This window comes from Crocodylus siamensis, chromosome 15 (genome assembly GCF_052110815.1).
Source record: "Crocodylus siamensis isolate JL-2025a chromosome 15, ASM5211081v1, whole genome shotgun sequence".
In the NCBI taxonomy this organism is placed as follows: domain Eukaryota; kingdom Metazoa; phylum Chordata; order Crocodylia; family Crocodylidae; genus Crocodylus; species Crocodylus siamensis.
Window position 1 is genome coordinate 39,653,336 of NC_143409.1, and position 12,405 is coordinate 39,665,740.

Genomic DNA, 12,405 nt, shown 5'->3' on the forward strand with positions numbered 1-12,405 from the left:
CTCTTTAGCTCCCCAACCCAATTCTGGTGTGATCTCCCAGAAACCTGACCTGGCGCGCCTCCTCACCCTGCGTGCTGCCCAACCCTCTGGATCTCTGACTTAGTTCCCCAGATGGATCTTCTGGCTTCTTGGCTCCCCTACACAAACTCTACACACTCCACTCAGATTTTGGTTGCCTCTTCTGACCCTGGTTGAGCTCCAGACCTGGCCACCCATGACCTGGCACAACTGCTGCCAGGTATCACTTTGTGGGGAAAGGGAACTGCCTTTTCCAGGCTGTGCAAATGTGCTGCAAGTAGCAATCCACTGAATGAAACAAGAAGGCAGAGCAGAGCACTCCCCTTCCTTTTGCTCCTGTTGTGTTTGCTAAACTTGTCCTAGAAGCAAGATTCATCCTAACAAGAAAGTATAGCCAAAAGCCCTGATTTAACAGGGGCCCTTTCCCTTGCTAAGAAGGGACTGCATGAAAACCCTGCTGATGTGATACTGCTAGGAAAGTAAAGGTGATCATGCACATGTGTGCCTGTATATGCAAACTTGTGTACATATGCATGTTCATATGTGCATGTGGATGTAGACATGCAAAAGTGTGTGTGCGCATGTATATACATGGAGGGGAGAATCTACCAAGCAAATGGCCATTCCTCTCAGTTTCTAAGTGTTTTCACTTTACATGCTAGCATATTATGATAACACTTGGGCAGAGGAAAACTATGCCTATGCCCACAAGGGAAGCGTCACTGTCCTCTAGTACTTCAACACCCATATCAGAGACTCTCAACCAGGGTGCTACAGCACCCTGGGCTGCCCTGCAAGGGTGCCCCAAATTGCCACACAATGATAGCACTGTTAGGTGTGCAAACATGATTCACAAGCTAAACCCACAGGTTTCAAATAAAAATCTATAGAATTAAATATATTCTAACTAGTTGTCGTCTTTGAGTTCTTTGCACAGAAAAACTGTTATTTCCATAGACAAAAATATGGGAAAAAGAAGAGTTAGCATTTTCCAAAGGGTGCCTCAAGCCTTAAAATGTTGAGAACTACTAACCCCGACACTGCACTGAGCTCTGCTACAATAAATACTTGGAGCCTGGTAACCAAATACCAGGCATTTTGTGTCACTGCCAATTCCTGTGAGCACGTGGGGTCAGCTTATCTCCCTACTCAGTGGGAGAGAAGGAGAGCCCTGACCAAGGAGCTAGCCTCAGGGATAATGCTGACATATAGCACCAGGCAGTGGAGGGGCAGGGTTTGGGAGCAGAATAACAGCTAGTTTCCTATGCAAGGGCAGAATCCCTGCTCACAATCAAGGGCTCCTGCTCTGTGCAGTCAGTTCCCCATAAACATCTGGTGGGAGAGATCTGATATCTCTCGTCTTTCATGCCTTCCCATCAGTCTCCCCCTCTTTCCTACCCCCCTTCTCCTCAATGAGGTGATTTCAGTTTCTATGTGATGGCCCTTCCAGATCTGCTGCTTTCTTTCTTTTCACTTTCTTCCTTGCTTGGCCTCAGTCACTAAGCAGGCTCCTTCCTTCCCTTCTCCTGTCCAAGTCTGCTTCCCCTGGCTGTATTCTCCCAGGACCTGGCTGCCTTTCTCTGATCTCCATTGTACCTCCCTAAGCAATACCTCCCCCTTTTCCATCACTCACACCTGCCATGACATGTAGCCCACAAGCCTCACTGGGATTTTTGGCCTCTTCTTTCAAACGCTAGCCTCTTTCCCCTCTGCTAACTCTGTGGTCTACAGGTTCAAGTCCTTCTCGCCTATATCCAAGTCTTGTTTTTCCCCCACCTACAGGTACTTGCTTTCCCTTTGCCTATGTTCTAGTCTCTCAGGAAGCTGAACACCTCTGGAGAAAATCTAACACACATAGGGTAGGAAGGGGTGGGGATGGTGAATTCTCCACCTACTGAAAACCCCCCTCCTTTCTCCAAAATCTGCTGCAAGTTTCCTTGCTAAACAAAACTGTTTATCTATTAATAAGTACCTAAAACATAATAAAAAGTGATAAATATAGCTAATATGGATTGTCAGAGGTAAATCATGCCAAACCAATACAAATTCATTTGTTGACAGAACAATTAGCCTGGTAAATAAAGTAGAAAGAAGAATATGCAATAAACCTTCACTTTCCTACAGGTCTTGGCACCATCCCAAGTCATTTTGTCATATGCAAACTGGGGTATAAGTGAAAAAAAACAAAAAACAAAAAAAAACCCAAACAGCAAGTGGAAGCACAAGAGGTGAAAAATTCCTCTCAAAGGGGAAATATCAATGGTCCACTATTCCGCTGGGCAGGCATCTGAAGTGGGAAATCTCAAAGATCTGTGCTGGGTGGTCCTGTTCGGTATTTGAGTTAATGACTTGGATGACAGAACAGAGAGTACATTTATACGATCTGGGGATGACACCCAAATGGGAGTCATCACATCACTAGCATGATGGAGAACAGCCTCAGAACTCAAAACAATCATTACAAGTTGGAAAAATGAACCCAAATTAAAGACAAATTCAGTTAAAAAGAAAAAGGAGAGTATTACTGTTAGGCAGGAGAAATTAAACGTACAAATAAAACAAATAAATTGGCTAGGCAGCAGTACTGAAGGAAAACATCTGGGGATAAGTGTAGATCAAAAACTGAATGAGAAGCTGTTGCAAAAAGGCAAATCTCATTCTGGCAGCTAGAAACAACTGTGTCACAGGTAAGACATGAGACATAATTACTCCTCTCTACTTGGTACTGGGAGGCCTCACCTAAATACTACATCCAGCTCTGGACATCATATTTTAAGCAACACAGACAACTTGCAGAGTTGAAAGGACAGCAACAGGAATAAGAAGGGTAAATAATATGGTCTTTCCAGAACAATAGAAAAAAAACTGAATTAGTTTAATGCAGAAAAGACAAGAGAAGGGGGACAAGACTATAGTAGGCTTGAAGTGATGTTGTAGCCATGATGGTCCAGGAAATACGCAAGAAGAAAGGCTTTTTTGGTGATCTCTCTTTTATATCAGAGATGTTAGACCAGCTTTCAGGCATAACATACTTTTTTTCAGGTCTGGGAAAGAAACAAGTACAGCCTAAGCTTAATAACAGAGTTGTGTGTGTTAGCCAGAGACTTGCAAATGGCAAATCTCCTGGGAATCACAGAACCATAGATGAGTAGGGCTGGAAGGCACCTCAGAAGGTCATATAGTCGAACTGCCAGCTCAGGGTAGGATCATCCTGGTTTAAATCATTCTAGACAAATGTTTCTCTAACCTAGTTTTAAAAACTTTGCAAACAATTCTTTCAAACAACTATCAGGCACAACACCCAACACATCAAACACACACTAACTTGCCACAGGTAAAGCCTGGGAAGGAAGGCACCCTCACTGTCCTGCCACTCTATGGAGAGGAAATAGTTGCTAATTATTCTCAAGAGATCCAAGGAAAAGGAGGATGTTACATTTCTTGAGCAAGGTTAGGCAACAGGCACTAGCTGTCAGTCACTATGTAATCTGGCTTCTTTTGTTCTCATGTTGTGGATTTTCCATTGTTAAGAGGTGAATTTCAATATGATAACATTCTTCCATTACATAAAAGAAACGAGGAGTTAGTGTGAAGTGAGGCAGAAGGTAGGGCAGGGTAGCACCTTAGAGTTGTACTTGTTCAGAGAAAAGGTTTTAATAAAGGAAATCATGACTGGTTTTTGTTTTTTGTGGAAACAGAAAGAAGACAAGAATAAAATCAGCTTGCAACAAAAGTGATTTGGCTGGGATATCAGGGAATACTTTCTAACTATAAGAGTAATGAAGCACTGGAGCAGGCTGCCTCATGATCACTAAAGCTTTTTAAGAATTGGTTAGACAAACTTCTCTGGTGGCCTAGGTATCAGTGACCCTTCCCCAGTGCAGGGGGGTTCCTGCCTCAGTACAGAAAGCATAGCTTCTTTGAGTCCCTTTTGTCTCTCAGTTTCTCTGAATCTACTCCATATTTCTCTGCTCCTGTATCCCCACGTACTAGAAACCTGTCCTCTCCTTTCAGCTCCTCAACCTCGGGTCTTTCCTTGTTCTTTGCCCCTTCGCTACTGTGCCTTAGCTGATTTCAAATTGCTTGCAGCTGCAGTATTCCTTTCCTCCTTGCAGTGGGCCCCATGCTCCAACCCCTCCCTGCTCTTGTCCACACAACCAGTTATACACGCGGCCACTCGGGCATGGAGGCTTTGCAGTCCCAAGACTAAAGGGCATTCTCTTCCTTGGTCATTTCCAGACCTGCCATAAACATGGTTTAGGGAGAGGGAGCTCTCTCCTGCAGTCAGAGATGGGACTGGCTTTCCCTGGCCTTACCTGGTGCTGGGAGAACCACTGATACCGCAGGGAAGTACAGGCCTCCGCTCTACATCGCAGAGTGAGAGAGTAACCGGCAGGGACGGAGGCCGAGACTGGCTGCTCGGTGATCACAATAGCTACGTGGAAACAGAAGCAGCCCTGTTAGGAAACCCGAGGGCCAGACAAAACAGCAGAAGAGGGGCCTGGCACACAGGGCCCTCACCCATGCAGGGTCTTCTCTTTGCTGTGGAGCAAAGGAAACCCTGGCACAAGGCAGGGCACTGTTTTCTTGGGTATTTGTTTGGTGCCAGATTGAGGCCTGTCCCCACCTGGGTGTGATGGAAGAAAGGATGGTACCAGGAGCCTTCACTCAACACCTAAGGGGCAGGGTACCGACTGCAGTCCCTGAGCATGGGCCCTGGCAAGGAGGAGCATTCAGGGGCCGCCTGCCTTTTTCTGTGACACCTCATTGAACTGGCCAGGCATATGACAGGGGTGCTGAAGAAACAGATCTTCTTGAAAGCCGACAGGCACCCAATGCCTAGGATATGGCACACGGTTTTCAAACACAGAGGGTTTAAACACCTCTGGACCACAGACCTTTTTGATCTGGCTGACAAAGCAAACCTCACTGAGACCTTGTATATGCCCCCTCCAAGCCACGCCTGAGAACTGCACCCTATGTATTTAGGCCTCCTCAGCATGCACCAGGGTCCTGAAATGAAGCAGTATAGCTGGTTTAGAGGCCACTGTGAGCACACGCTCAGAGGCGCACTCAAGCTGTGCATCCTGGAGGTGCTTCTTGGTGCACACTCACGGGATGCACCAAGGTAGCTAACCTGCCTAGTGTCTGAGCACTGGCATGTGCAGAGGAGAACCAAACAGACAGGGTAGGTCTCTCATCAGTGCTCCCAGGATTGCCAGAGACCCTGCCAGGCCCTCCACAATTCAGTAGGCCCTAGTAGCTTAGCAACATAGAGCATGTGGCAGGCAGCTGGTATGAAAACACCCGTTGTGTCTCCACACTTCAGCCCAAGTTGAGTTTAGGAAGACAAACAACATTATTGTTCATCACTGACATTAAAAGTCATGAGTCAGATCCCCAAAAGCCTAAAATTGGCTTAAACATCATCAGAAGAATTAAACCACAAGGAATGCAGAGTTTGTTCCATTTGTCTTCTGGTGCCTTTGGTGCAGGGGAGTTCAGGGCTCAGGTTTTCTACATTTCCTCTGCAAACAAGGTGCAGGTAGAAATTTGTTTTTTATTTTAAATGGAAGCAAATTGTCTCCCACCACCATGTGCCTACAGCAGCTGGGCCTTTAAAACACCAAGGATTGGATAATCTTCCACCTAGTACACACCTAAGTGCAATCCTAATAGACCCTGCTTAAGACTCTAAAAACCACCAGCATTCTTCTTTTTATAATATGCCATCATCTTAGCCTTGAGACTGTCACAAAAAATTAATCAGCAGGAAGAAACCCACCTGCCTTCTGCATGAACTATTTTCCAGGGACTAATGCTAGGTGGAATTGGATGGCACTTAGGCATCTAAGTAGACTTGACTGCCTATTAGGCAAAGAAAGTTTTGTCCCCAAGTCTCAAGAGACTCACTATCCCACTTCAAGCTGGCAGCATAAGGACGAGCACTTCAAACAAGCCAGTAAGCTCTGGGGAGCAGGAGAGAGATGTGGCAGCCACTATAAACTGCAGCAAAGACAGAAACTGTTTTCAAACTTCACCTTTCAGCATCGCTTAATGGGCAACTTGTCCTTCCCAGGGCACAGGCAAAAGCCCAGCCTCCGCAGCCATGCACTTCACCCCTGGTAGCTCTGCCGTCTAAGAAACAGCACCTGCCTCTGGAAGAAAGCAGAGAGTTCTTGTAAGACAGGAAACCCTTGGCACCTGTGGCAGCAAATCAAACAGAGGCAGCTGGGTGTTGCCTGATCCATCCTCACTTGTAGCCCAACATGAAGTAGGAGCAAGAAACCACCTGCTTACTGCTTTACCCTTTACTTTGGCTACAGAGAAGCAGGCACATGCTCCCTACAGACAGAAGAAGGTGGAACAGAGACAAGTGAGTAGCACAGAACTTACAGCCTTAGCTCTCCTAGATGAGGAGAATGTGGGGTGGAAGTCAAGCAGAGCTGAGAGGGGGAAAACGAAGGTGTGGCTCAGATCACGGGAGCCCAGAGCTCTGGTAGAGAGGTATGGTAGTAAGGAAGAATTAAGGCTCATCAGAAGTGGGTTAGGCAAGGAGGTGGAAGGGGAGTCAGAATTGTTCAGGGAAAAGGGTGGGGAGGTGTCCTGATCTTTACTAAGGGGGGTGGGGAGGAGAAGCAGGAGCGTGAACAGAGCTTTGTTACAGAGGAGTTCCTGGAGCTAAATAAGCTAGGAGACAGGGACAAGAACTGGGCAGCTAGGGTCCTGCTGTTCAGCCTGCCTTCCTCTGGTGCCTGTAGCTTTACTTGTCTCCCCTATCCCCTTCACCCACAATTTTCCTCTCAACTAGCCTCTGTCCCTGCAACTGCTCCATCCAGTGTGCTACAAGCCTGGATCTACAGCAGCTTAGAGCAACTATACTAAACTGGTACTTCAGCCACACCACAGTGCTCCTTATGTCAAGGAGGTGGGCATAGGAAACTTGGATGATAACATCGGGGGAACTCTTAGTTGGACAGATTAGCTGGCTTCACCTCCTGTGGGCTGGGCACGATGTGGACATGCAGTCTGTTGTGAAACAACCTAAAGACAGGCCTTACAGATTACATTCAGCCCTGGGGAACTCTCATGGTTTCAGCGGAAGCACTCCAGCGAACAGCATGGCTCAGTCATAGAATCATGGAAAACTGGGGGTGGAAGGGACCTCAGGAAGTCATCTAATCCACCCCCTTGCTGAGAGCAGTACCATCCTCAACTACATCATTCCAGCTAAGCTTTTGTCTACCCGAGTCTTAAAAACTTCCAAGGATAAAGATTCCAGCACCTCTCTGTTCTAGTGCTTTACCACCTTCCTAGTGAGAGAGTTTTTCCTAATATCTGATCTCAGCCTCCCTTGCTGCAACTTGAGACGATTGCTCCTTGTTCCATCATCTGTCACTACTGAGAACAGTTTAGCTGCTCTTCTTTGTAACCACTCTTTGGGTCTGTCTACACGTGCAATTACTGTGTATCAATAAACTCTTGAGCTAATTGCGCCAGAGTTTTTTGCTCCCAGGTATGCTGTTTGAACATGTTCCTGGGAGCAAAAGACTCAAGAGCATATGGCATTATTTGTGCACAGCATGTGGAGCCCAGTCAGAGCAACCTAGGCTGGCAGGGGACCTGGGGGTCAGCCTGCCAGCCCAGGGCTCCTCTGACTAGGCTCCATGTGCTATGGAGGGGCTGACTGAGGCACAAATGCCCATGCAGCTAATAAACTCTGCAGCAGGGTAGTACAGGGTAGTACTGATTTTACAAGTACTACCCTGCCGCAGAGTTTTTTTTGTGGACAGCAGCGCACATGTGAACACTGCCCCAGCTGGCTGGGGCATAGGTTGCTTCAGTGCAGGGGCTAGCCAGCAGGCAGCCGCCACACTGAAGCACCTCAATCAGCTGCTTCACAGCACATGGAGCCTGGCTGGAGCAGTTCTGGACTGGCAGAGTGACCCCCGGCTCGGTTAGCCCCACACGAAAACACCGTGTGTTCCAGCCAGCCAGGATATGCGCTGTTGCATGTGAAAAAATTCTGCAGCAGCGTAGTACTAGTATATACAAGCTGCAGAGTTTATTAGTAATAGGGGTGCACATGTAGATACTGAGACAGTTACTGCATAGTTAACTAGTCAACTGCACAGTAAACATCTCATGTAAAGGTGAGCTTCAGGTTGTTGAAAGTTGCTATTAAATCTCCTCTCAGTCTTCTCCTCTTCAGACTAAATAAGCCTAGTCCTCTCAGCCTCTCCTCATAAGTCATACGACCCAGCCCCCCGACCATTTTTGCTGCCTTCCACTGGACTCTCTCTAGTTTGTCCGCATACTTTCTGTAGTAAGGTGCCCCAAACTGGACACAGTACTCCAGATGTGGCCTCACCAGTGTCATATAGAGGGGAATAATCCCTCAATCTGCTGGCCACACTCCTACTAATGCAGCCCAGTATACTGTTAGCCTTCTTCGCAACCAGAGCACGCTGCTGGCTCATATTCAGCTTATTATCCATTGTAACCCCCAGGTCCTTCTCTGCAAAACTGTTGCTTAGCCAGTCAGTCCCCAGTCTGTACCAGTGCATAGGATTGTTTCATCCTAAGTGCCGGACTTTGGACTTTGTCCTTATTGAACCTCATGGCATTTCTTTTGTTCCAGTCCTCCAATTTGACAAGGTCTCTCTGAATTCCAGCCCTGCCCTCCAACATATCTACCACTCCTCCTGCTTGGTGTCAGATTATGATTAATTATGATTACAATTCCTGTTGCTGTCTTACTATTTTGAATAGCTCCATAGATCCATCTGGCCTAGCATATTAGTAGAATGAAACATAAAACACTCCAACAGGCTACAATTCATGAAGTATATCTATTAATTTTTCAAACCAGGTATTTTATTATAGCCCCAGTCCCTGCCTGCACTCACTGCTGTGGCTGTAAAGCAGGCCCTTTGTGCAGTTAAGCTTCTAGCTTTTAAAACATGGACTGTATTAAGACAGTAGCATGATCAGCTTTGCTAATAGCTCCATCATATTAAGCCTCTCAGATGCACTGGTGATGGACTCACAGTTAGTGCCTGTCAGAGGCACTCAGTCCTGGTTGGCTCAGAAGCCCCCTGAGCAGTCAGCATTAAGGAAAAGAGTAGCAACATATCCCCTACACACCCCTCAGTGAACTGCAGCAAACACGCTCCAGTTCAAATTTTTAAAACCCAACAGTACATTATAATACTGTAGCACAAGGGTTGCATTAGTCACAGCTGCAGGAAAGACTACCTAAGACAGGCTGTCAAAAGATGAGAAAGCTTTGATAACCTTTTCTGTGAAGAGCCGGCGGGGGGGGGGAGGTTTAAGCAGAAGCCAAGGGATCCAAGGTCAGAGTATCTCTGACCTAGAAAAATGATACACATGTACAACTAACAGTGACCCTGATGCTATAAGCATTTAGTTATGCTATAAGCAAGTGCTAGTACAGTAAATGAGGGAACAGGACAACTGAACTCAAAGGAACCAGATTCACACACAGGGCAACACGAGGCCAAAGGGGAGGAAGAGAGAGTCAGGAATGTGTTAAAGGGGTACAAATGGCCTTTAAACTGAGTGTGCTGCTAACATTGCTTATTAGCTACAGCCATGACACTGCTATATTCATCTTGTTTAAAAATCAAAAAACATAATGACTAGAGTTTTGTTTATAAAATCCTTCACCTTAACAGCAAGTATGGACTGTGTTTTTTCTGACAGGCAGTAGCACAACCTTAATGCTTCCCACATGTTGCTCAAGACAATGCCAGAAGATGTAAGGAAGCAGTGCAAGCTTTGCTTTGTTTTATGCCCTCCTACCACATGGTGATTTTAATAGAATGATTGCAGCAATACTGAAAAAACAGACCTCTGACTTTCTCCTGTCCCCAGCTTAGGCCTCAGGGCTGGGAGGAGCTGAGAGCATCTGCAGCTTGGGTCCCATTTGTGATCTGAAAGTATCGTTTCTCCCATTTCAGTGCTTTCAGATCCCTTATAACTTTTCAAAGGCACCAGCATTCACCAGCCAGCGCTTAGAGACGGCCTCTCAGGTCTGCTAGAGAAAAGCCCCTGTCCCCGTCAGTCCCTGCCAGACAAGCAGAGGATTCTGACTCCCACAAGTTATGTCAAAGCCAAACCCCGGCATCCAGCCGGCAGGGCAGCGTGCCCAGGCAGGGAGGCTGCCAGGGGAAATCACAGAGGCCGCTCATGTGCCTCTTTCTAAGTTCTTCACTGCGCAAAGGAATATGAAAAGAGCTACAGAGAGGAAAAAAGAGACCGGTTCTGCTGGGGAAAAGCACTAGGGGACTTACCAGGCGGTTAGCAGCCCCTTCGCAACCTGCTCCTCGGGAAGGTTCTGACTGTACTGAGCATCGGGGATCCAGCACTTCCTCATTTCTGCAGTGACTTGGTGAGGAGTCTCACAACAACACACCAGGCTGAGTCACTAGCCAATCCCAAAACAAGCCTAAGCGCAGAAAGTGAAACTGGGGGAAAATTCAGACTCCCAGCCAGTCTCCACCCTCTGAGTGAGACTCTTTGGAGCTAGCTCAGGAAGCGACACGCCGTGCTAGCCCCGTGTGAGTGGACATCTCTTCACAGGTGACTTGAACAATTTTCTCTGTCACAAGCTGCCCCAGCAGGGGATTTCCCAGCCCCATTCAAAGACTGCCTATGAATCAGCACTCAGATTTCTTCTTTTAGCTCAATATTTCTTAAAGGGATAATGAGCTATAACAGTAGCAGCCATTAGCCACAGTACTGCTAGCCACCGTACTGCTCACGGCTACCGCACAGACATGCTCACAGAAGCCTTCCACGATCCCTGCCCAGCCACAACCTCTTCCCTGCCTTCTGATGAAAGCGCCGCATTTCTGAGCTGATGAGCAAGTTATGCAAGGGAATAATGTCGCTTGTTGCCTTTTTACTTTGCCTCAACCAGTGTGCACGGATTCCAAGAGGGCAAAGAGCAGGACGCAGAACCTGCAGCAGGAGATGCTGCCTTAAGGTCAAAACATGGAATTTCGGCTCTACAGAAAATGCTGACATTTCAGAAAAACCTTCCATCTGGTCTAGAACAAGTGTTACAATTTTCAAAATTCCCAGCAGAAGGGAAACTCCATTCTATCCCCATTCCTTTTCCATTTCACAAGAACCAAAGCATTTTGGCTTGATTTTTCCAACACTAAGCGGAGCTGGCTGCCTCGAAATTTCCTGGGCCCCCTTGACTGCCATAGATTCCTTCTGCAACTCCTGGGGCCTGTGGAATGGGAAGCCTACAGTACAGATCTCCAGCCATAAGTGTCAGAAAGGCTGAGAAGCCCTGCAGGTGCCAGCTTGACCCAGGTGTAGAACTTAGGGTCTCAACCCCAAAAGAGAACTGGCTTGAACTGGGTGTTCGAAGTGTCCAGATTTCATCCTGCACATAAGGGATCCAGGTGCTGGAAGCTGAGTCCTGGCTACAGCTGGAGCTCCCAGGACTTCCAAGGATACCTGCACATGCCAGGATCCCGACCATGAGACAGGCCAGCTGAGCAACCCATTAGACAGACTGGAAGACACTTTTCTGTGCAGATCAAAAGTTTATCAAAACCAAGATGCTTCTGTGTAACCTTTCAGTTTCGTCAGACCTGCATTCTCTGAATGCTTTGTGAAAAATTCCTCACCAACTCTGCCAAGCAACTGAGGGGACATGAAACTTATGCAAGAGAAGCTGCAACCACCACACTCTGGAGATAATGCAGGTAGTGGCTGCAACTAGGTTTGGAGAAATCTGAGACCTGAGACACCCTGGAGTGCTTCATAGCTCTCTCATGCAGTCTAGCTTCTCAGAGGCAAAGCCTTAGTTATGACACACAGTGCCTATATCTTCATCTGGCCCTTGCCATAACCTCTCACAGTTGGGACCGTAGCCTATAGACAAGGCCAGGTCAATAGATCAGGTCTCCATCTGGTTTACATATTGTAATTCGTTTGATGAGTCAGTGTGGTGATGGCCTGCTAGTTCCAGCACTCCCAGCTCTGAAGGGTTTTGTGGATGGAGTCTGGCTCCTGCTTTTCCTTGTACAAGAGAGATGACCAGAGGGGCTGGAGTGACACTCCTGCTGGGTAAACTGCCCCCCTCTCTAGGCCATGGGACACCAGTGGGAGGATAGGGGAACATGGCTGCACCACTTTCACATCCAGTAGTGGACCAGGAATGGGGTGAGGGGGCTGTGCCTCCCCCCATACTTAGGCTGCATCATGCATGTGCAGTGAGCTCTGATGGCTCCTCACCAAGGCTCTCTACGGTGCTGCTGGCTGGGGTGGGGACACTGAGGGGTAGTGAACAGAACTGTGGGAGAAATAATAGCAGGTGGGAAGGCAGGGGATGGTACTGAGGAC

The 12,405-nt window shown here is 47.4% G+C and overlaps 1 protein-coding gene across 1 annotated transcript in view; it reads right to left on the bottom strand.

Annotated features, from left to right (window-relative positions):
• The window catches only part of LOC149852397 (mucosa-associated lymphoid tissue lymphoma translocation protein 1-like), a 54,536-nt gene extending 43,991 nt beyond the window's left edge, over window positions 1-10,545 (bottom strand). Inside the window, exons 1-3 of the mRNA XM_090029540.1 lie at window positions 10,335-10,545; window positions 6,060-6,176; window positions 4,335-4,453 (exon numbers count right to left, since the gene is read on the bottom strand). Coding sequence (XP_089885666.1) covers window positions 4,335-4,453; window positions 6,060-6,069 — 129 coding nt within the window. The 5' untranslated portion in view covers window positions 6,070-6,176; window positions 10,335-10,545. The remainder of the gene's footprint in view (window positions 1-4,334; window positions 4,454-6,059; window positions 6,177-10,334) is intronic.
• Between the last annotated feature and the right edge of the window lie 1,860 nt (window positions 10,546-12,405).